A 21,201-nucleotide genomic window follows, 5' to 3' on the forward strand; every position below is an offset into this window, starting at 1 on the left:
CTGAAATGTATTATAGTAGCTGGCCAAATAGCCAGGTGTGTTTTGAGCCAAGATTTGAATATGAATAAGAATACTTAAGGTTCTTAATCATGTGGTTACAAATAAAAATTCTTATTTCTGCATGAAGTACACTTATTAAATTGCTCTATTAACACAAATAATAACGTCCTGCCTAACTACCCACACTACAACCACTCTTCCCACCCTTTTCCTTCCAAGTCAAAACCCTTATCTCCCATTCAACTACTAGAGGCAAATATAAAACTCTCAACCCCCATTACTCAACTAATCACAATACAGCCAGCATATTCTGTCTCACTCATTCCCCCCTCCCAACACCACTTACCGTAATCATTCTAATAAAACCCACTTACCATAAATAATAAAAATGCATACAACATTTTAACATAAAATTGTGAAACATCACAACCCCCTTTAAGAGGTTCATGTGAAAAAGGTGCTAAAATGTATTGCCTTGTTCAGCAGCACTGTAAATCTGCATCCCTTTCTCACACTGAGCTTATTGTCCTCCCCAGGAACTCAAGCCATATCTTGCAACTGAGTGTTCTTGAGTGGCTAGAATCCACCCTTCTGTCCCAAACATGGTCCTGTTGACTGGCAGAGAATAAGTGCCTGGTCATCTGCAGGACCAATGTGTAAAATGAATTTCACATTTGTAGTCTGAATCAGGGAAGAGTAAATAACATGCTTACAATTACAGAATTGTCTGTACTAGTAAAAAGAGGAAGAAGAGACTTAGCATTGTTCCAGTTAATCAAATAAGTGTTTCTGATTAAAGTGTTGGAGGATCTTGCCTGAGTAAGGATCTGTGCACAAAATATAGCAATTTATTCCAGAAGTTCTAAATAGTACAAGCAAAGAAAGATTAAGGACTTCACCTGAATGTTAGTGTCCAAGTGTTTGTTATTAGTGAAGAGGATGTACTAGTTATGTGTATGGGTCAGGAGTCTTCTTCACTCTCTATTTATAGAGGATGCCAGCCCAACACAATAGGCAGAGCTTGGAAAAGTTACTTTTTTTGAACTACAACTCCCATCAGCCCCAGCCAGCATGGCCACTGGATTGGGCTGGTGGGGGTTGTAGTTCAAAAAAGTAACTTTTCCAATAGGCAATAAGGACAGCTGCCTGAAGCAATGGAATTTCAGAGGCTAAACTAATTAAGAAAATCCTCTGTGGAAATCACAGTCACTCCACTTTGCCCACCATGGTCTAATGAACTGCAGCTTCTCCAGTTGAAGAGCTTCACAAGTTATGTGAGGTACATAGGAAGCTGTCTTATACCAAGTCAGACTATTTGTCCATCTGACAAGAAGTGTCTCTCCTGCATTTCAGGCAGAAGTCTTTCCCGTTACCTGCTATGTGCTACTCCTGTAAATGCAGTTGCCAGGGGTTGAACCTTGGACCTTCTGCCTGCAAAGCATGTCCTCTAGCACTGACCTATCGTCCCTCCCTAGGAACTCAGTTCTTGCAAGCCATATCTTGCAGCTGAGTGTTCTTGAGTGGCCATAATCCATCCTGAACATGATCCTACAGACTGGCAGACAGTCATTTGTCATAGACACCCCTTGGGTTCATTGATTTATGTCACAGCATATTAAAGGTTAAGAGGCAAAGGGGGAGTTTTAAACAAAGACGGGACAAATTGTGTGTGCATGCAGGTGTGTTCTTGAGGTAGAAAATCCAAATGACACTCCTAAGGTAGTAAAAATATAATAATAATTGACTGTACATAGCCCTCTAACAGTGCCAATATTTGGCACTTCAAGGGTAAGGCTGCTCCTCAATGGGACGATAGGAGTGGAAGTAATTGGAAAAAGGCAAAGTATAATAAGATACCTTGTGGAGCATGAGGCACTATTTATGGTGACCAGATTTTTTTGGTTTTTTTTAGTGGAAAGGAAGGCTAAATTATGCTTGACAGCTCTACAGTTAAAGTGTTCTGAACTGAAGCATGCTCATTTTTCCCCAGTGCATATAGCATGACTGAGGTACACTCCCTCAGGGCCAGTCCTACCATTAGGCAGAGTGAGGTGGCTGCCTCAGGCAGTTGATTTTGGGTGTCACAAAAAGGCAGCAAATTGTTAGTTATTTCATTCATGATTGATGTGCTTTTACTGCTGGGGGCGGGGGGAGAGAGAAAACGATGCTTGTGGGATTTTCTGCCTCAGACGCCAAAATAACTTGACCGGATTTGGGGCACAATGCACCTTGGCATGCAGAGTCAGGGGAGGCCTTAGCTGTGTCACTTCAGGGACCACAATGTCTTAGGCTGACCCTGATGCCCTTCCTTACAAGAGGTGCCAATCAGTTCTCAACCAGATGTCATGAAACGTTTGAATTAGGAGGAGCAAGAAAAAGGAGTGGAGGAGGAGAGAGGTTTTAGGCAAAGCAAGCAGCAACTCTGCAAGTTGAGTCCTGAGGAAATGCTGTGGGAACTGAAGCCAGAGGGGGAGGGCCTTTCTGTTCTGTTCACTTGCTCTCCCTTGGCTTGTGGCTGAAAGGCAGGAGGAAAGGAATCGGTCACTTAAATGTGCCTCTGCCTGAGGCTTCCTTTGGAGGACTTTATTTCTGCTCCACAGCAGCAACAAACCCCTGGACATGGCTCTCTCAGGAGGCTTCTGGCTTGTTGTTTTCATCACAGGCCTACAGGTAAGGCTGCAGGGGGCTGCAAGGGAGAAGGCTATTTAGAGCATAGGTTCCTTTAGTTAACTGGAGATCAAAGTACATTTGAATGGAATTCGTTATACGTAGATCCTGACTTGCTCAGGTCAAAACCTCCTGCAATGCCTTACCAACTACAGAAAAGGCAATACAATTTCAACAACTTAAATAAATTTACGGTGGCGGCAGTAAAAGCAAAATATTAGAGGGAGCACAAAAGGGGCAAAGTCCATTACCGGAGGGGCTCAGGTCAGCTTTCCCCACATTCTGGAATTCTGAAAGAGAAAATAACAGTATTACTTCTAAACAAGAATGCTCCCATCTGAAATGTATTTTCTCTGAAGCAAGCCCGATTATTTTGGTGGTGTTGACTTTTGAGTAAGCATGCTAAGAATGGTCTTTCCTTCCAGTAGTTACAGTAGTAACCACAGCAGTGAGGGGTCAGGGTGGCTTGCTCCTCTGGAACCACCTATGCCAATTTAAAACAAAAAAAAAATTGCATTTAGATTTAAGCAGCAAAATTGAAAGTGAAATGTACAAAATAAAGCCTGATATATAAATAAAGGCAGGCCTCAGCTAATCTAAGGAAGGTCCCAAAAGGATCAGCCAGGTGTGATTCCCTCAGTAATAGTGGTGAGATTCTAATCTAAGGAGAAGGCAGCACCACAGAGGTGACCCAAGATCCTGCCTCCCTAGCCTGTAGTCCTCATGAACAAGAAAAAACTAAGTGGGGTTTTCTTGGGTGATTGTAAGTTATCCGAGGAAACATATAGCATGAGACACTTTTCTCAATACCCTGCACAGAGCAGCAAAGCAGAGAAGAGCCCGTAATCCTTGTTTTTAAATACTTTCCATTTCTTATTCCTCCTTATGTAAGATAAATATTACCCTAGCGCACTGTCGCCATTCCAGTGAGTTTTGAAGTTAGGGAGGCAAACAAGCCATTCCTAGTAAACCTTGTCAAAAAAAATTTCAAATATATATATATATTTATTTATATGGATACAAAGAGAAATATAATAAGCCTTCTCATGATATGTGAGCCCTGTAAGGCTTCGCAAAGGAAGACTGCCAAGGGATGTTAATTTGCATGTGGTGAAAAAAAACAAACCCCCGGCAAAGGACTGCTATCCGTTTTCTCATATTTTGTGTTTTCCAATCTTCCTTGGAACCGACCCGTACAGTTTTACCCGATGGTGGTTTCCACTGCAGTCTGTCTTCACTTGTGTTCTTCCAACTGGAAAGGTCTCCAGTGATGTGGCTTTCACCACTTCCCCTGGGAAACTATCCTGTAAGCTATACTCTGTGTTTAAACATTAAAATGCTTTTTATAAACAGGGTTGGTCTCGTTGCAAACAAAAAAACCCTCCCTAATTTTTGATTCCTTCAAAATATATAATATCTTAGTCACCTTTCTCTCTTTTTACGTTTTTCATTTTCAATATTTAATGTTTTGAACAGCTTGTTGCAAAATGATGACAAATCCACAAAGAAAATCAGAAGGAAACCAAAGCATTAATTCAGCTTTCCTCTAAATTCCAACTTCATTTGTTACTAGATCGTATTGTCCAGCTTTATAGTGCAAATAGCTCATAAGAGTATACAGCATTTTTTCTGGTCTCACATAGTAGCTGTGAATCAGATAATATTCAGGTTGAATCTCAACTCTGTTGTGAACATAATGGGCGACTGTAGTAGGCTCCCAACTGCCATATCTCTGTCTCCTATGACAATTATTTGCACCTCTCTTACAGGGTTCTGTTTGTTTGTTTGCTAGTTGTATTGAGGAAGGACCATAGCTCAGTAGTAGAGCACGTGCTTTCCACTCAGAAGGTATGAGTAGAGCTGGGAAAGATTCCTGCCTGAAACCCTGGAGAACCTCTGCTAGTCAGTGTAGGCTACAGCTACTACTGCAATGATGATTTCTTACCCACTCTTCACCATCAGGTCCCAGGGCAAATGACAGCAATTTAAAAGCACAATATCAGAAACCAGTATAAAACATGTATCTCAAGAGTCAAATACCAGGGGAAAGAGGAGCGACTTCAGCATACAGCATATCACACTGAGCTAGATGGACCAATGGTCAGACTTTATATAAGGCAGCTTCCTATAATTGATCCCGTATCTTTAACATAAATTTATGTTTTCAGGGTGGCTAACAAAGTAACAAGAAACAAAAAGTACACTTTAAAAGTAATAGTAGTGGTAGTAAAGCATACAAAATAATAACATACATACATAATACAGAAACTAAATTAAAACAGACTAATCCTAAAGCTCATTGAGAGAAGTAAAACAAGATAATGTGTGAAAAGAGCTTCAAACACTCAAAATACTACATTAATAATAATTAGTATCCTAATAACAGTGTATCAGAGCGCTCACTTGACTCTCACTTAACTAGTTCAGATGTAGTAGTTTAGAGTTATGAAAACACTGTACTATGAAAATGAGCCACAGTGAGCCTTAGATTTGCACACTCCCTCGTCATCTTCAATGGCCACAAGGAGGAGTTTAGAAACTTTTGCTTCAGTATTTTATTAGTTTTAGCTTGCCATCTTGTCCAAATCTGACAAACTGCATTTAACTATGTTCTTAAGATTTACCACAGTTTAGGGTTCAGACAACATACTTGCTGCCCATTTGCTACCGGGCCAAGTTCAAAGTTCTAGTTTTGATGTACAAAGCCCAAAAAGCTTGGGACCAGGACACCTGAAAGACCGTCTTATCCCTTATATACCCAGTCGATCACTACGCTTTGCAGGTGAGGGCTTCCTGCAGATACCATCTTATCAGGAGGTCCATTCTGCACAACATAGGAAATGGACCTTTAGTGTGGCGGCACCTCCCCTGTGGAATTCCCTCCCCTTAAATATTAGACAGTCACCATCTCTGTTATCTTTTCGGAGCCTTTTGAAGACTTTCCTCTTTCAACAAACCTTTTAAGTTGAGATCTTATCCCAGTCTGCATCTGTGTTGGAATTGCTTTTAATAAGTTTTTTTTTTTTAAACACCAATGTTTTTTAACCCTTTTTAAAATATGTTTTTAAAGCTTTTTTAAAAAAATGTTTTTAAAGTTGTTTTGTTTTAATGTATTTAATGTGATGTAATGTAATGCTTTGATTTGTTTTTAGCGCTTTTGTTTGCTGCCCTAGGCTCCTGCTGGGAGGAAGGATGGGATATAAATCAAATAATAAATAAATAAATACTAAACTGTGGTTAATCTAAAACAAAAGTGTAAGCTTCCACAGGCTGGTGACCTGTGGGGGGGGGAGCACTAGTGACCTCTGTGCAGAAAGGGAGGTGGGAGTGCTGGCAACTTGGGGGCGGGAAGGAGTCAGGGAGCACAGGTTACCTGTAAGGGGGAGGGAGGCAGGGGAGCACAGGCAACCCATGGGGGGGAGTGCTGGTGACCAGTATTCAGGAGGAGGGAGGGAGAATGCTGGTGACCCATGGGAAGGAGGGAGGAGTTCTGGTGACAATAGGTGGAGTTGGTGAGCAAACTAAGCAGGGGCAGAGGCCCTAGTAATACAACGCAAATGTTAAATGTATGCCATCAAAACAGATCATTAATTTCATTATTTCATTTATTCCACAAATTTAGTAAAAATGATTTTAATCTATTTTTCTCCCTACTCATAAGTATATATGTATATATAAAATACAAAAAAGGACGATATAATTATTAAAGACATAAATATTAGTAGGTTAAGTGGATTAATAAGATAAAATGAAAAGGTTGCCAGGAAAAGATTAATGTATCAGTTTATTAAGTAGTATTACCTTATAGCATGCCACAACATTTTCAGAGTTTTCCAGTGTCAATTTTGAAAGTCAACAAAGTCCTAAATTGTAAAAGTCTTGACATCTAGGGCTAAAATTTGTTTCCCTTACTACTTTTGAGACTTTGGGTTGGTACCAGAGAAGTGCTTGTGCGATGATGCTTTCCATCCCCCAATTGCCCTCCAAAAGTTTGGCATGGGCTATCAAGCGGGTAGATTATATCAGGTGTGAGGAATCAGCAGAAATGAGGGAGACTCACACAAAGAGAAATACTTCCACATGTGCAAGGGCCCAGGTATTAGATTACAGCTTTCATAATTTTCCTCCATAATAGTTCAGTTCTATATTTTTAACTAGAGAATTATTGTTGCACTTCATTCTTCTAGAGGGATGCGATGGTTACTTTAGCTGTAGCTGAAAAAATAGTCAGTTTACATTCCTTCCCACACTACAGAAGGACTATCTTGGAGGGTTCTAATAATTCATATCCAGTCATCCTGTCTATATTATTTAATATCTCTTTCCAAAAGGCTTTGGGCACTCCCAGCACAACTGAATACGTGTTTAGAAACACACAATTTGTTTTGGTGTTTAGATTTCCCAGTGGTACATATGTTAATGTTGTAACATATATACCATTTCTTTATATTCATTTCTCATGCAATCAGCAGGTTTCACTAAATCTCAAGATCAAGGTGACGCTGTCTCCATCTACATGTTGTGATTCTAAATTTATGACAATGCAATATTGCAGCTTTCCCCAACATGGTAACCTCCAGATGTTTTCGTATACGACTCCTATTATCTCTGGCTATTGGCCATGCTGGCTGGGGGTCATGAGAACAAAAGTTCAAAACATCTGGAGAGCACTAGGTTGGAGAAGGCTGCAATTTTGCATGTGTTAACTGGGAAATTAGTTGTCTGCTGTTCTCAGGACTGGTTATCTCACTTGATGTAAAGTACCCAGCACTTTACATCTTGCACCTATACGTGTGAGCCACTGAAAAAGCACTGTATTTTGAGGTGGTTAAGAGGGTTCCTTCTGTGGATTCCCTTCTGTGATAGCTCTTTCATAAGTACAAGTAAAGTCACCATTTGATGCTGCATTCACTGAAAGATGGAATACACAGATGTGGATCTGCAGTGGTAGTTCAGGGGACCATATCATGATGCATAAGGCACAATGTTCCCAGTGTTTGAATCCTGAGCCTATGAACTGATTTATGCAATAAAAGCCTTACTGCAGCTCAGGTACAATCCTATGTATGGAAAGTGGGACAGAGCCATCTATCTCCAAATGCACCCACTGTCTGTCTCTATCTTAAGTGTGTGTGGCCACCATTAATTCCTATGAATGACAAAACCTGTATAGTCAGGAGTAAACTAAGCCTACCATTCCTGGAACTGGGTGGCCTAGTGGACACCATAGTGGAAGTCCTTCTCTTTCACCTTTGTGACGATATGACAGTATGTTTATAAAGCCCCTCACCTGGCAAAATGCAGAAGGGAAAGGATGTAATGGACAACACTGCCTTTTCTAATTCATGAGCACAGTTTGTGGCTTAGGGTACATGGATCATTCCTCGCTCCTCCTAGAGCTGTGGTTGCTTTGGGGTAGCAGGGGACAGGCATGCAAAAGAAGGCCTGGTCTTCCCATGAAAGAAAAAATGGGAGGCAAAGGAAAGGAGATCTCTTATGCACAATTAAACATTTCATTAAGTGCAATAGACTGTTCTCTTGTATATCTAGAGGTCTCCTGCCTTCCTTGTTTCCTGACCTTGCCCTTGTCAGCAGTCTCAGTGTTAGTTGTCAGGAGAGGTGATGAGTTGAAGATCTCCTCATGAGCACCACTTCACAGTAATCATCGAGTCTGTGTGAGAAGATAGCAAGCAGCAGACTGAGATCTGCTTATACTCAGTTGGGAAGTGGTAGCAGTAAAGTGGTTGTGGTGTGGAACCTTTCCTCTTTTCAGCCCTTCCTGCCAAACAGGCCTGTAACTGGTTCAGAATAAAAGCGTGATTTTGTGGATATATATCTGAAAGATGCTCTGTGGGATTTAATTTGCATGTTGAATTGGCTTGCTCTGAATAAAGAATTGAGGTTTCTGAGATTTTATTTATTTAATTATTTATTTATTTGTGCAGCTTGTATGAAAAGCCAAACATCTATTCCTTCCCAAAATTTCTTAGAATTAGTCATTAAGACTGCAAATATTCTTGCTCTATAAATCACTACTTCCTCTCTGAATCTTGCTAAATCTTTACCCTCAACCACATCCTGACAAGTTCCTCATTCTAATTTTGCAAAGTGTGTGAAGAGAAGAATATTATCTTCCATCAGATGCACTAAAATGGTGGGGGGTGGGGCAGGGTAGTGTGCAAGTGCTATCCGTTTTAAACAAAGCCATATTTTTTGATAATTAAATAAACAGAAGTTAAAATTAAGCCTATTTGGTAATGCGCCGGCAGGCAAGGAAATTTCCTGAACGTCCAAAAAAACCAAAACCAAGTGTGATCTAGAGCCATGCAACTGTTATCCTTTATATTACAGCTGGATTAGTGGTCCCTGAAATATGGACTGGATGTCTGTACCTGATGTCTGTGGGCACAGTTTAAATTCCATGACAATTGGTAACAAGCTTATAGAGACAATGGGTGCTTCTAGACTGTTGCTATTTTCAGGTGATTTAGTCACATACCGACAAATTCAGGTTGCACAATTATAATTGATTGGGAGGCCTTGCACAACCTTTCCCAAAAGATTGGACTTTTTGCAATAAGGAAAGTGACAGGAAAATGCACTTGCAAAAGTGTGGCATAACCCTTTCTTTGACACAACATCATCTAACCTCCCTGCAAACAAATGGAAGACGAATGCTTAATGAACAGGTTGTTTGGAAGTGCCCAATATTCCCATGAAAGGCTTTTGTTGCCACTACTATAGTGTATTAATCACCCTAAACTGCAAATGATCTCGTTTACTAGATGTAGAGAGTTTAATACAAAAAAATGAACAAGCATGCAAAAATATTAACACCTCAGATGCAGCTTAAAGTGGTACAGCCCAGAATTTTCATTCTTCATGATGTGTGGAAAGGCTGTAATTTTGTCCATTATATAAGCAATAAACATTCTGTTTGCCTTATTGCCTTGTATGTCAAATGCAACTTGCTTTTTCTTTTTTCTCTGTTTGGCATAAGGTACATTGCTGAGATAAAGTATATAAAGCACTTTGAGCACTTAGAAAAAGTGCTCTATAAATGCAAATTATTGCTTGTTTATTAGGACCTATCCATTGCAAATACAGTTTTAAGTACAGTAGATGGTATATATCAGGACTTGCCCTACCATTAGGCAGAGTGAGGTAGCTACTGCCGGTGGCAGACCCTGTGGAATGGCAGCACACTTCCTTAACCTAAGTCAGACCCTTTATCCACCCTGTTTAGTACTGTTCCTGTTTATTTGCAGTGATTCTCAAAGGCCTCAGATAGCTGCATTTCCAGCTCTCTTGCCAAGATCCTTTTTAGCTGGAGATGCTGGAAATATTGTACATGCACTTTCCACCACTGAGCTGTGGCCCTTTCTCTATATACAAAACCACCACCTCTGTGGACTGTGATTGGCCAGTATTATGACACCATATTCATTATTTCAAATACCCAGTGCAACAGCAAGTATTCCAGATTTTAAATATTTCTTGTTAATTTGAATAATAGTAGGCAAATTATCCTAACAGCGGCTTGGTTGTCTTTTCCTGTTTCAAAGACAGCCAGTTATGTAGTGCAACACAGCAGCTGGACAAAAAACAAATAAAAAGTCTGTCTCTTCTCCAGAAACAATCTATAGGATTTGAGCATCTATTCCTGATCCTATTTATAATTCATTCTTTAGCAAACAGTAGGCTTGGGATCTAAGATTTGTATTTTTAAGAAAGAGATACTGTTCTTTCTTCATTTTGCTTTAGCTCTTTGCATTTCCTGACTATATATTTGCTTTATGGGATGGAAATTTTGTGATGTGGTTTACAAGTCTCATTGGAAAGTTGACATCACAAAAACCATTTCCTTCACTGTTTAGGAGTTGTTTTGAATTAAAGACCTGGAAGTGAACTTCTGGAGCTACAAGGATTCTTCTGTGCCCCATTTGCAAACACTTAAGATTCTGTTTACAAAAAGCTGACTCTTCAGTTTTTTAAAGTGGTGGGTTTTTTAATGTTGCATGAAATAGAAAAGAACACCACTTTCAGGCAGTCTTAGGGTGCTTCCAGATGGGAGCTTATTGTGGAATTTGTGTGATCCATGCATGCAAGTTTTCTGCAGCATCCATACAAGTTTGTTGATGTCAACATGCCAGTCCATACTTTTTTTAAAAAAATCTGGATTTCTCCTGACTGTCAAAAATCTAATAAGTCACATGTGTGGTGACATTTCATCTCATTGAATGAGAAGCCATGAGCCCTGACATTGAGGTTACTCTGCAACAGTATTACCCTTGGGTTGGGTGAGAAAAACAATATCTACTATGTATTTTGGAACGTTGCTTGTTTCCTATGCATCTGGACACTTCTTACAATATCGTAACCAAATTTTGCGTGATGGTTCCTGAAATCAAAGAGCAGGTTTTCGTCTGTGTTTGAATAAAGCTGGATGACATTTTGATGAAGACGGGAGACTGAACCTTTCAAAACTGCACTGATTTTAACCACTGGTAATCAACACTGCACTGATTCTTTGGTTTCTTAGAATTCCTGAGCAATGCTGGGTAAAAGGTCCCTAGTTCTCTATACACAGAAGCGCACCTTTGAGTCAAAGACAAACGAGTAGCAATAGTATATTTTCTTGTGCTGTAAACCTTTTACTGGCCCAATATCTTGCCTAACCGATCTCTCTACACACTCCAATGTCACTTAGCCAAAACGTCCCTGCAATAACTAGTTTTCAGAATTTTTTTAAAAAAACCTGAGGGCCACCATGAGGACTTGGCCTCTAGCATACTAAATTGAAGTCTTAGGTTCTCATCCATCCTGCTAAATAATTAATTACAAAAAAGGGCCAGGGTTTTTAGGCTAATAACACCTGTTGAACATAGGCCATGACCCCTAATCCCAGATGGTTTTCGTTACCTTCACACAGTAGGTGCATGATAAATAAACTTTAGCTTTCAAAACAATGAGATTGTCACTACAGAATAATCCATAACAGGTCTCAGGTTATTGGCCAGAATTGATGAGTCATAAGGCTTGCTGTGGAAACCCCCTAGGTTGCTCTTCCAGATTTTATTGTCTTCAAAAAGAAGAAAGAGGCCCCTGCAACTCTATCCCCTGCCAGGGATGTGTCTTTCTCTTTGAACAGTCATTTGAGCGAAAAGTAATTTTAGCAGCCCATGACACACAATTTCTTCTGCAATTAGATTGCGCAATAACATCATAAATAAGTATTTTTTCTAAGCCACTCTAAGGGTAGTTATTTGAATTTTGCTGATTGTGCCCCTTATGTCTATTTGTTTGAGGATGATACGTGTTTATTATACAGAAAGTAGAGAGAGAGAGAGAGCACATACAGAGGACAGCGGAGAGATATAATATGACCAATAGATCTTTTGTCTTGTTGTAACTGGTGCCAGAAAGGATTCTTAGTTCACCATGCTGCAGACACGTATGCACTGGCTGAAATCATGTGCTATCTTATTGAAGACAATGACACTACTCTTTGCAATTTTGCAAAGGGCAAAACTATGCCAACACTTGGGACAATATTGCATATGGCAGTAAAAAGGGCCTTTTGAGGGTCTTTGCATGCTTTATTCATGTGCACATTTGACTGTGGTTCATGTGGAACATAAGGCAGAAGAAAAACTTTAAACAAAAAAAACCCCACAGCGATCTAAAATCAGTATTATTATTGCAGGAAGTAGGAAGAGTAGCATCAAATGTTTAGCCATAAGGCCAAGAAAGTTATATGTAGGGGACCCCTGTGGTCCAGTGCCTGATAGGGAAGACCTATGTAACTATTTCACCAAAGCTGAAAAAGCTCCTCCTGCTTGTTTACCTCTAGATATACTTTCTCACTGCATCATGACGCTGAAATAGTACAGCCCATGTTAGGAAGAAACTGCAACTTGCTTAGAGTGGGAGTAGGGAACCTGTGGCGCTCCAGATGATGTTGCACTATGACTCCCATAATCCCTGACCATTGACTATGCTGGCTGGAGCTTATGGGAATTGGAGCAACAACATCTGGAGGTCCGCACAGGTTCTCCACCCTTGGCTTAGTAGCTAAGGCTGCACACCTATACCCACTTAGCTGAGATGAGAGTAAGCTCTATCAAACTCAGTAGGACATGCTTCTGATACCAGGATTGTGCTGTAAGTCACACTGATCTCAGTGGGGCTTACTTCTAAGTAGGCACGCATAGGATTGCTCTATAAAACATTGAAAGTCTAATAGGAAACCAAGTCAAGATAACTAAGTCCCGAATGTTGACTTTGTTTTTCTGTTTGCATAATTGTATAAAGAAGAAATAAGTTTTTTATTGCTTCAGTGCTGGCTGCTTGTCAAGGAGGTGAATAATATGACTATACAAAGCACTCCCATTGTCTTCAGCGACAGGGTTGCAAGGTGCAGTGATGATTGAAATATGGTCATAAAAGGCCTTTTGTCATAAAGCTTTGAGAATTTATTGCGACTTACTATAATACAAAAAAAGAGGAAGTATTGTGGGATATAATGTATAGGTTTCTCTACAAGTTTGGCTCTGTGTTCTTCTGTATATTTGCCTGCTGTTCCTTAAAACTGAGGACTTTGCCCCCTTCACCTCCATTTAAGTCAATGCTAAAGTGACTTTATGAAGAGGAACCTTCAGACTGAAGCCAAAAAGGAAAACAGTCACTTTTTGTAATCATGCTGTGTATGAACTTTTTGACTAGTCTTTGGGTCCATGCAGTTTATGAAATGTTAAATTGTCATGGTAACCACTTGATAAGTGGTTCATCTGTCCTGTCCTGCTAGCAGCAAAGAAAATCTTAATACACTTTTGCATCCAGTAAGAAATTCAGAGACACAAAAGAGTGGAATTATTATCTTCACTGCATGGCAGGGCAATAGAGACGACCAGCATAAACATGCACAGTGTGATGCGTTACCACTTTGTAAATGGTGTCACCCATCATCAGAAGATGACATTGGGTTTTAGAGATGGAGGAAAAACATTGATTCAGTTCTCATTTAAAGCCAAATCTGTCAAATTTGCACTATCTGAAACATGTATAGGGGAAAGTGTGCATAAAATGAACATATTAGTAAAAACAACATATGAAAATGCTTTATATTAGGAGAAATTGCTTGTAAAAACGTGTACATTAATCAAAACTAAACAAAATGTATTTATTAGGATAAACACACTAAAATGCTGAAGGATTTTCATGATGGTTTTTTTTTTTAATCACAAATTGCTGAAATGTGGAGAACTGAATTTAAGATTGGAAAAATCAGAAATGGAGAGCTGAAACTGACATCTGTCTCCCTATCCTGGGTACATGATGAGTTTTTCCACTGAGTTAGGTATTGGTAATAACTTACTCTCCCTCTCTTTGCCCTTTTTGCTTCTGGACTCTTGTACTGTTGTTATAATTTCAAGGAAAAACAACAGCATCACTCTTGTGACACCTTGAACTTATTAACAAATTTTATTATGCAGAAGTTTTCATGGACTAGAGTTCACTTTATTAGATGTGTCTAATGAAATGGACTTAGTCCACAAACGTTTGTCATAAGGTATTTGTTAGTCTTGGAGATGCTTCAAGACTCTTCATTGCTTTTACTCCAATGGCTACCCTTCTGGAAATTTCAAGGAAAATGAGTGTAATAACAATAGGTGATCATTAACATTTCATTGCAAGGGACCCAGACAATAGAATCATAGAATCATAGAGTTGGAAGGGGCCTTGTAGGCCATCGAGTCCAACCCCCTGCTCACAGCAGGAAATCCACAGCTAGAGCATCTCCCGCAGATAGCTGTCCAGCCTCTGTTTGAAGACATCCAGCGAAGGGGATCCCACCACCTCCCTAGGCAGTCGGTTCCATTGCCGAACCCATTGCTGAACCAAATGTATCTCTACTGTTATCACTAGACATAACAGTCTGTTGTCTGCTATAAGCACTCTTATTGGGTAGGGGGGATCCACATGATGTTGCACTTGAGTTGTATGCATCCTAATCCCCCCCTTGTTAATGCAGATTTTCCCTTACCAGAAAAATAAATTAGTATTGTTAAGACTGGAGTTAAGAAAACTCCAAAGATGTGGTTGTTTTAAACCAGTACTTTTGGATATGTGATGAGACATTTCTTGAGGATGTTCTTGGTTCTGGTTTGGCACAGCTGGGTACACCTGTGCCATCTTACATCCAGGAACAACCACAGGAAGGTTCAGCTTCTGCTTTGGTGGGAAAGGAAAGGAGATTACAATTTTGCTGTGAATGGACCATCGGAAAGCCTAGCCTGGAATTGTTGTTAATGTGCAAGTTATTAAGTTTCATACCCCTGTTGAGTTGTTGTGGGAAGCTCTTAACAAAACAATGTGGCATCAAAAGTCCTTGGAGTGGAATAGGATGCCCTTGCAACTTCTCTCCCTTCTTTGCTCCAAGGAACCCTCTGGAAGCAAAGGCTGGCTGGCTGTGCTTCTGTTATGCCTTCACAGGGATATGTTGCTTGTAAAACCAAGAAGGCAGCAGCAGGGGAGGGGAGTGTGTGTGAACTCCCTGGCTGCTACACTTTTTGTTGCCCAAGAGAAGAGTTTCCCCTCCTTCCCCAGTCTGTGCTGCTCAAGGTCTTGGATGCCATTGGCCAAGCTAGCTCTTTGTGATTTATTACACAGCCCCAAACTCCCCACTGAGCTGGGAAAGGGAAATGGGGAGGAGAGCTGCAAAACATCCCAGGTTGGGGGTGTTGATGGTGCTTAAGTCCCACTTAGCTATTTTAATAAATAAATAAGAATTATCCCGAAGTGCAGATGCAGTGAGAGTGAAGTACAACAAATGCACAAGCAGCTGTAGAACTGTACATCAAACACTTCATGTGGCCAGACAATTACAAAAATAATGCCTTTCTTGGTACTTTATGTGCGTGCTCAGTGAGGTGTAACAGGTAGTGGGTGGGACACATGAAGAAAGGGGACAGTCATTTCAGACTTGCACTGTTCATTGACATGGACAGGATACCATGAGTGTAAAAACATAACATTTGGAAAGGTGTGGATGGTGCAGTTTGATCCTGCATTCTGATAAAAATATAATGAGAAGGGGAAAAAATCAGCAGAAGGCTTCCTTATGGAAGGGTCCTCACTCCCAGAAACGTGTGCATAGGATTGTCACCACAAAACATCTGTGTGTGTATTTGCGAACTGGAATAACTATTAATTGAATAGAAACCACTGACTTCCATAAAATATGGGCACCACTTTTGATCTCATACTAAAGTTCATGAAGGATCGATCAATCCATCTGCTATGAAAGCCAACAATAAGAAGAATAAAAAGCCATTTCATGTTCAGAGGCAGTATGTTGTGGATCAGTAAGTAGGGATGGGTGAGTCTGTCAGTTTCCGTTTCTCTCACTTTCTAATTTTCCAGGAATACCTTCAGTTCTCCACAGTTCCACATCAGTTTGCTTTTTTTTTTAATTACTGGTATAGCACAGTGGGGAGGAGAGCCTGGCTGGGAGTCCAGAGTCTGTGAGTTCAAATCCCCGCTCATGTCTCCTGGGTGTCAAGAGCCAGCTAAAGATCACCCCCACAGGAAGTGGCTCAGGGGTTACATGCCCTGCCACCTGTGCAGCCGTGGGCAAGCTGCATAGTCCCAAGGAGCCCAGTTGCCCCCCAGCTGGCAGTTACAGACAAGGAAGGGGCTGGCTTGTGCAGATGTAGCAAGCTGAGCAGGCCCTCGCCAGTTGGAGAGGACTAGCCTCAGAGGGAGGCAATGGTAAACCCCCACTGAATACTGCTTACCATGAAAACCCTATTCATAGGTTCGCCATAAGTCAGGATCGACTTGAAGGCAGGCCATGTCCATTTTTCAATATGTATATTTGGCAGAATTGCATACAAAGATCTATATATTAGGAGAAATTTGTACTAAAATGCTGATGAATTTTCATGAGGACTTTTTTTTAAAAATTGCACATTTATGTGGAAACCTGGAGAACAGAAGATTAGAAAAATGAGAAGCTGAAATGGGCTTATTTGTCCATTTCTACTTGTATACTCCAGGAAGTATCCCTGCGCCAGCAAAAACACTGATCTTTCAGGGTTCTGACTCACACAGGGAGCCTCCAAGGATACACAAGACTCCCTGCTGCAGGTGTTGGCTGTAAACACACGAAGAAGAGGGCATCTGTGTGTTGTGCGTTTCTCTGGGGTCAGGGCCAAAGGCAAAGCCCAGCTCAGTCTGTATTCCTTTTTAAGACACTCAGCACCTGAAGAGGACCAATGTCTAAGTAGAAAGTTAGATTACTCTTATGAACATCAGAACTTTTCCTAACTTATTTTTATGTGACCATATGCTCCTTGATATCTAAATTCAGGCACATTGAGCTATGCAGCCATTTGAGTAAGCCAACCAAACAGTTCCAAACAATCACCTGTCATGATCACAGATTATTAGGTTACGGTATTAGGAGGGATTATGAGATTTTCTTGTCAGAATTTAAGCTGAAGAACAGTCTGTTAATAATGCTTTCATCCAATATTTTTAGCTATTGGAAGTTGTTTAAAACAAATTTTAAAAGTGGAAGAGGTTAGGCAGTAGCAGGGGTGTAATTGTTCATCTTGACAGGTCTTCGACCTTTTACTTTTTTGGGAGCAGGGTCCGAGCCGGGTCCTTTTGTCTCCAGCATCCTATAATCAGCATGAAAGGAGAGTGTGTTAAATAGTGAGAAGGATCTTCTAACATGGATCCTTTTCCTTTCCTGATGACTGGAGCCAATCAGAGTGAAAGGAGGCAAGTCAACCACTGAGAAGAATCTTCTCAGCAGCTAAAAGACTCCCCTTTCATGCTACTTGGCTCCTAGGGACATCTGTTGCTGTGGGAGAAGTCACGTGCAGGAAGGACTGAGGAATGTAGAGAGGAAGCAATTGAGGGGGTGTAGCATGACTCACAAGGGGGCCCTGCACTTCTGAATTTGCCACTACAATACTGGTCGGTAGACATTGAGGATGCAGTAGATGCAACCTTTTAAAGTATTACTTGGGACTGTGTTTTTTTTTCAGAGTTGAAGGCAATTTGGAAACAAAAAATCCTATTTGTGGTGGATATAGTCATCTCACTTTTGTGTCTGGTTAACTGGTATTTCAAATGTTAATACAGTTTCAAAAACTGTTTCAGCACGGGCATCATTGAGGTGAAATGAACAAGCATGTACATTCTGGAAAGCACGGTTTCACTCAAACCATTTCAGCTCTTTTCAAAAATGTAGTCATACTTTCCAAGATTACACAGTAGAATAAGGAGGAGAAGGAATAGGAAAACAACTACATGGGGAAAATGCAGGAGATATTCATCTCCTGCAGTTTGCTTCCATCCTGCTAGAAATAAGGTAGAAAATGTTGTCTATGGTTAGCTCCCAATTGTCAACCAGATATCATCCCAAGATATTACAGCTGTAGTCACATGCAGTTAAATCTACAATCAGAAGTGAAACTTGGATTTCCTTGAAACATTTCTTAAACTAAGAGGGCTGTAACTTATGGTGTCATAATTTCTCTCTTCCTGTCCTCCAGCTGTCCTTACAAATCACCCCTCCCTGTAGCAGCGAGCAACACTACGAACATTTTGGACGATGCTGCACCAAATGTGAGCCAGGTAAACATGCTAAGAACATTCTTCTTTCTGAAAATGGGGAGAAGTCCATAGCTCACTGATAAGAGCACATGCTTTTGCATGTAAAAGGTCCCATATTCAGTCTCCAGTTAGGGTTGAGGGACACCCCTGTCCTGTCTGAAACCCTGGCGGGCTACTGCCATTCAGTAAATATCTGAGCTACTTTGAGTCATTTGGTTTTAAGGCAGCTTCGTAAAATCACCATCATCATCATTAATCACGTAAGGAAAAATGGCAGATGTTCCCTTTTTCTTTGTTTGCTTTAAGTGAGTTGTGTTACCATTTGATGCAGAATGTAGCCCATATTTCTATGTCTATCAAGAGAAACTTGCTTGGGTGGAATGAAGTTGGGAGCATGTGTCAGCATTTTCATCTTATGTGTCCATGACTGCACAGAAATTTCTCAGAGGAATATCAGCACACAAACCAGAGAGACCCCCTTCCTTGCCAAAACGGAGAGTGAGGAGAGAAAGGAAAAAGAGGTGTCTCTAATATATAGAAAATGTGCTGGATAAAGGGTACTTTGAAAGTGGAAACCAAAGGGGAGGAGGGAATGGGTTATTATGATGTGAAAGATGTAGAAGGTTGGAGAAAGGAAGAGGGGAGTGGTTGAGGAGCTAGGCTGGGTTTCCATTAAGACTGTTATTTCTTGATATAAAATATTCCTGTGCTTTTACGTTCACATTGGGCAAATACCAGTTTCTGTGTCACACTGTTATAGTGATGAAAGAGCTGGCATTTGTCAGGGATGGAGGAGAAACTCAATTCAGTTTACATTTAAATCTGAATTTTCCTAATTGGCACTTCCTGAAACGATGCATGAATGAAACAATACAACTGAAACACAGCCAACCTTTGAAATCAACATTTTTTGTAATGCAGTTCCCCAGCCAAGTAATGTTTATAAAAATGCATATACCAGAGTAAAACATGCACAAAACTGCATAGATTAGTGAAAATAACATACAAAAATGCATTATATTAGGGAAAATTGCTTTGCAATTGCAAACAAAAATGTGCAAATTAGCAGAAATTTGCTGATGAATTTTCAAGACAGTGAAAAAAATTGCACACCAATGTGGAAATATGGAGAAGTGAATTTAAGATTGGAAAAATGAAACACTCAGAGAAACCTTCATTGACATATTTGCCCATTCCCATTGTCAGCCTAAGTCCCCAGAGCTAACCAGGGTCTTCCCATCTTGTAAAATCTTCATCTCAATTTGCATTAAACTCTGTGGGAATTTTCTCTTTAAACTTCAGAGACCAGGGCCAAATTTTCAGTCATAAGTTGCAACTTGATCTCTGGGCAATTCCTTGTAAAGTTGAAATTAGCCTGTTGAAGCAGTGTATATCTTATGGCTCCCTGTATATTTAAACAGTATATACACACACAGACACACACACATGGGGGGTTCTGCCCCCCATTCACTTTGCTTTCCAACTCCTTCCTGCTCGCCTGTGCTCGCCAGCCAGGGATCCTAAACACACACAGAGGGAACTCCTAAAAGGTCTACCACCACCACCCAGGAAACTCTCAAAAGCCCCCCCACCCCCAGGCAACTCCCAAGAGGACCCACTGGCACTTGCCACCACCCCATCTAGGCAGCTTACTGGCTTCCCACCTGTCCAGGCTGTTGTCCACCTACAGAGAACAAATCCTTATTTGCAGTTTTATTTAACAAAATGTATATACCTCTTGATTGTAAAAAAAATCTCTAAGCAGTTTACAAAACACATTAAACTTTATCAATAAAACAATTAAAACAAGTAATTAATTTTTTTAAAAAAATTAAAAGTGAAAAGATTAACATGTACGTATCTGGATAGGCTTGCCTGTACAAGAAAGTTTTAAGCAGGGGCTGAAAGGAACACAGTGAAGGCGCCTGCCCTATGTCAGTAGGCATGGAGCTCCAAAGAATAGGTGCTGCCAGACTAAAAGAATGATTTATTGCAAGTGCAGAATGAGTATTATGTGGCATCTGTAACAGTGCCTGTTCCACAGAGCGAAGTGCTCAAGTAGGCACATATGGAGTAAGACGGTCTTGCAAGTAAACTGGTCCCAAGCTGTTAAGGGCTTTATAGATTAATAGTAACACCTTGAACTTGGCCTGGTAACAAATTGTCAACCAGTGCAGATCTCTGAGCAGAGGTATTTTGTGCTGACAGGGTCTAACTCCCCTCAGCAATCTGGCTGCAGCATTCTGTACTAGTTGCAGTTTCTGGGTCAAGTGCAAGGGAAGTCACACATAGAGTGCATTGCAGTAATCCATTCTTGAAGTCACCAGTGCCTGAACTACTGTGGCCAAGCTCTCCCAGTCCAGGAATGGTCGTAGCTGTCTTATCAGGTACAGCTGATAAAAGTCACTTCTAGCCACTGAGACTACCTTGGTCTCCAGTGACACAGCTGGATCCAGAAGTACCTCCAGACTGCGTAACTGCTCCTTTTGGGGAAGTGTAACCCCATCCAGGGCAGGCAATTGACCAATTTCTCGGACATGGGAACCATTCACCCACAGTGCCTCTTTCTTGCTGGGGTTAAAGCTCAGCTTATTTTCCTTCATCCATCCTCTGGCACTCGTCGCCTTCCCATTTAGGCAACTTACCAGCCTCCTGCCTGCCTAGGTTGCCGCCACCCCATGTCAACCACTTACTGGCCTCCTGCATTGTCGCTGCTGCCCACCCATTCACCCGCCACCTCACTTGCTTGCCCACCCACCCCACCATCCTTGCTTCTCTCACCTGCCATCCTGCCGCCGTATCCCATCCCCATGCATGACAGCATGATGGCTTACAGAAATATTATAAATAGCATTTGGGATAAGATGGTACCTTGCGGCACCCCACAGTACAGCTGCCAGGGGA

The 21,201-nt window shown here is 40.9% G+C and overlaps 1 protein-coding gene across 3 annotated transcripts in view; it reads left to right on the forward strand.

The window, feature by feature from the left end:
- Positions 1–2,377: 2,377 nt before the first annotated feature.
- The window catches only part of TNFRSF11A (TNF receptor superfamily member 11a), a 45,504-nt gene continuing 26,680 nt past the window's right edge, over positions 2,378–21,201 (forward strand). For 2 of the 3 annotated variants that reach the window (XM_061590274.1, XM_061590280.1), the window contains exons 1-3: positions 2,378–2,670; positions 3,867–3,973; positions 18,237–18,318. In XM_061590274.1, coding sequence (XP_061446258.1) covers positions 2,550–2,670; positions 3,867–3,973; positions 18,237–18,318 — 310 coding nt within the window. In that variant the 5' untranslated portion in view covers positions 2,378–2,549. The remainder of the gene's footprint in view (positions 2,671–3,866; positions 3,974–18,236; positions 18,319–21,201) is intronic. The other variant, XM_061590290.1, reaches the window with a different exon arrangement.

The sequence above is a fragment of the Rhineura floridana genome, chromosome 1 (assembly GCF_030035675.1).
Source record: "Rhineura floridana isolate rRhiFlo1 chromosome 1, rRhiFlo1.hap2, whole genome shotgun sequence".
NCBI classification, from domain to species: Eukaryota; Metazoa; Chordata; class Lepidosauria; order Squamata; family Rhineuridae; genus Rhineura; species Rhineura floridana.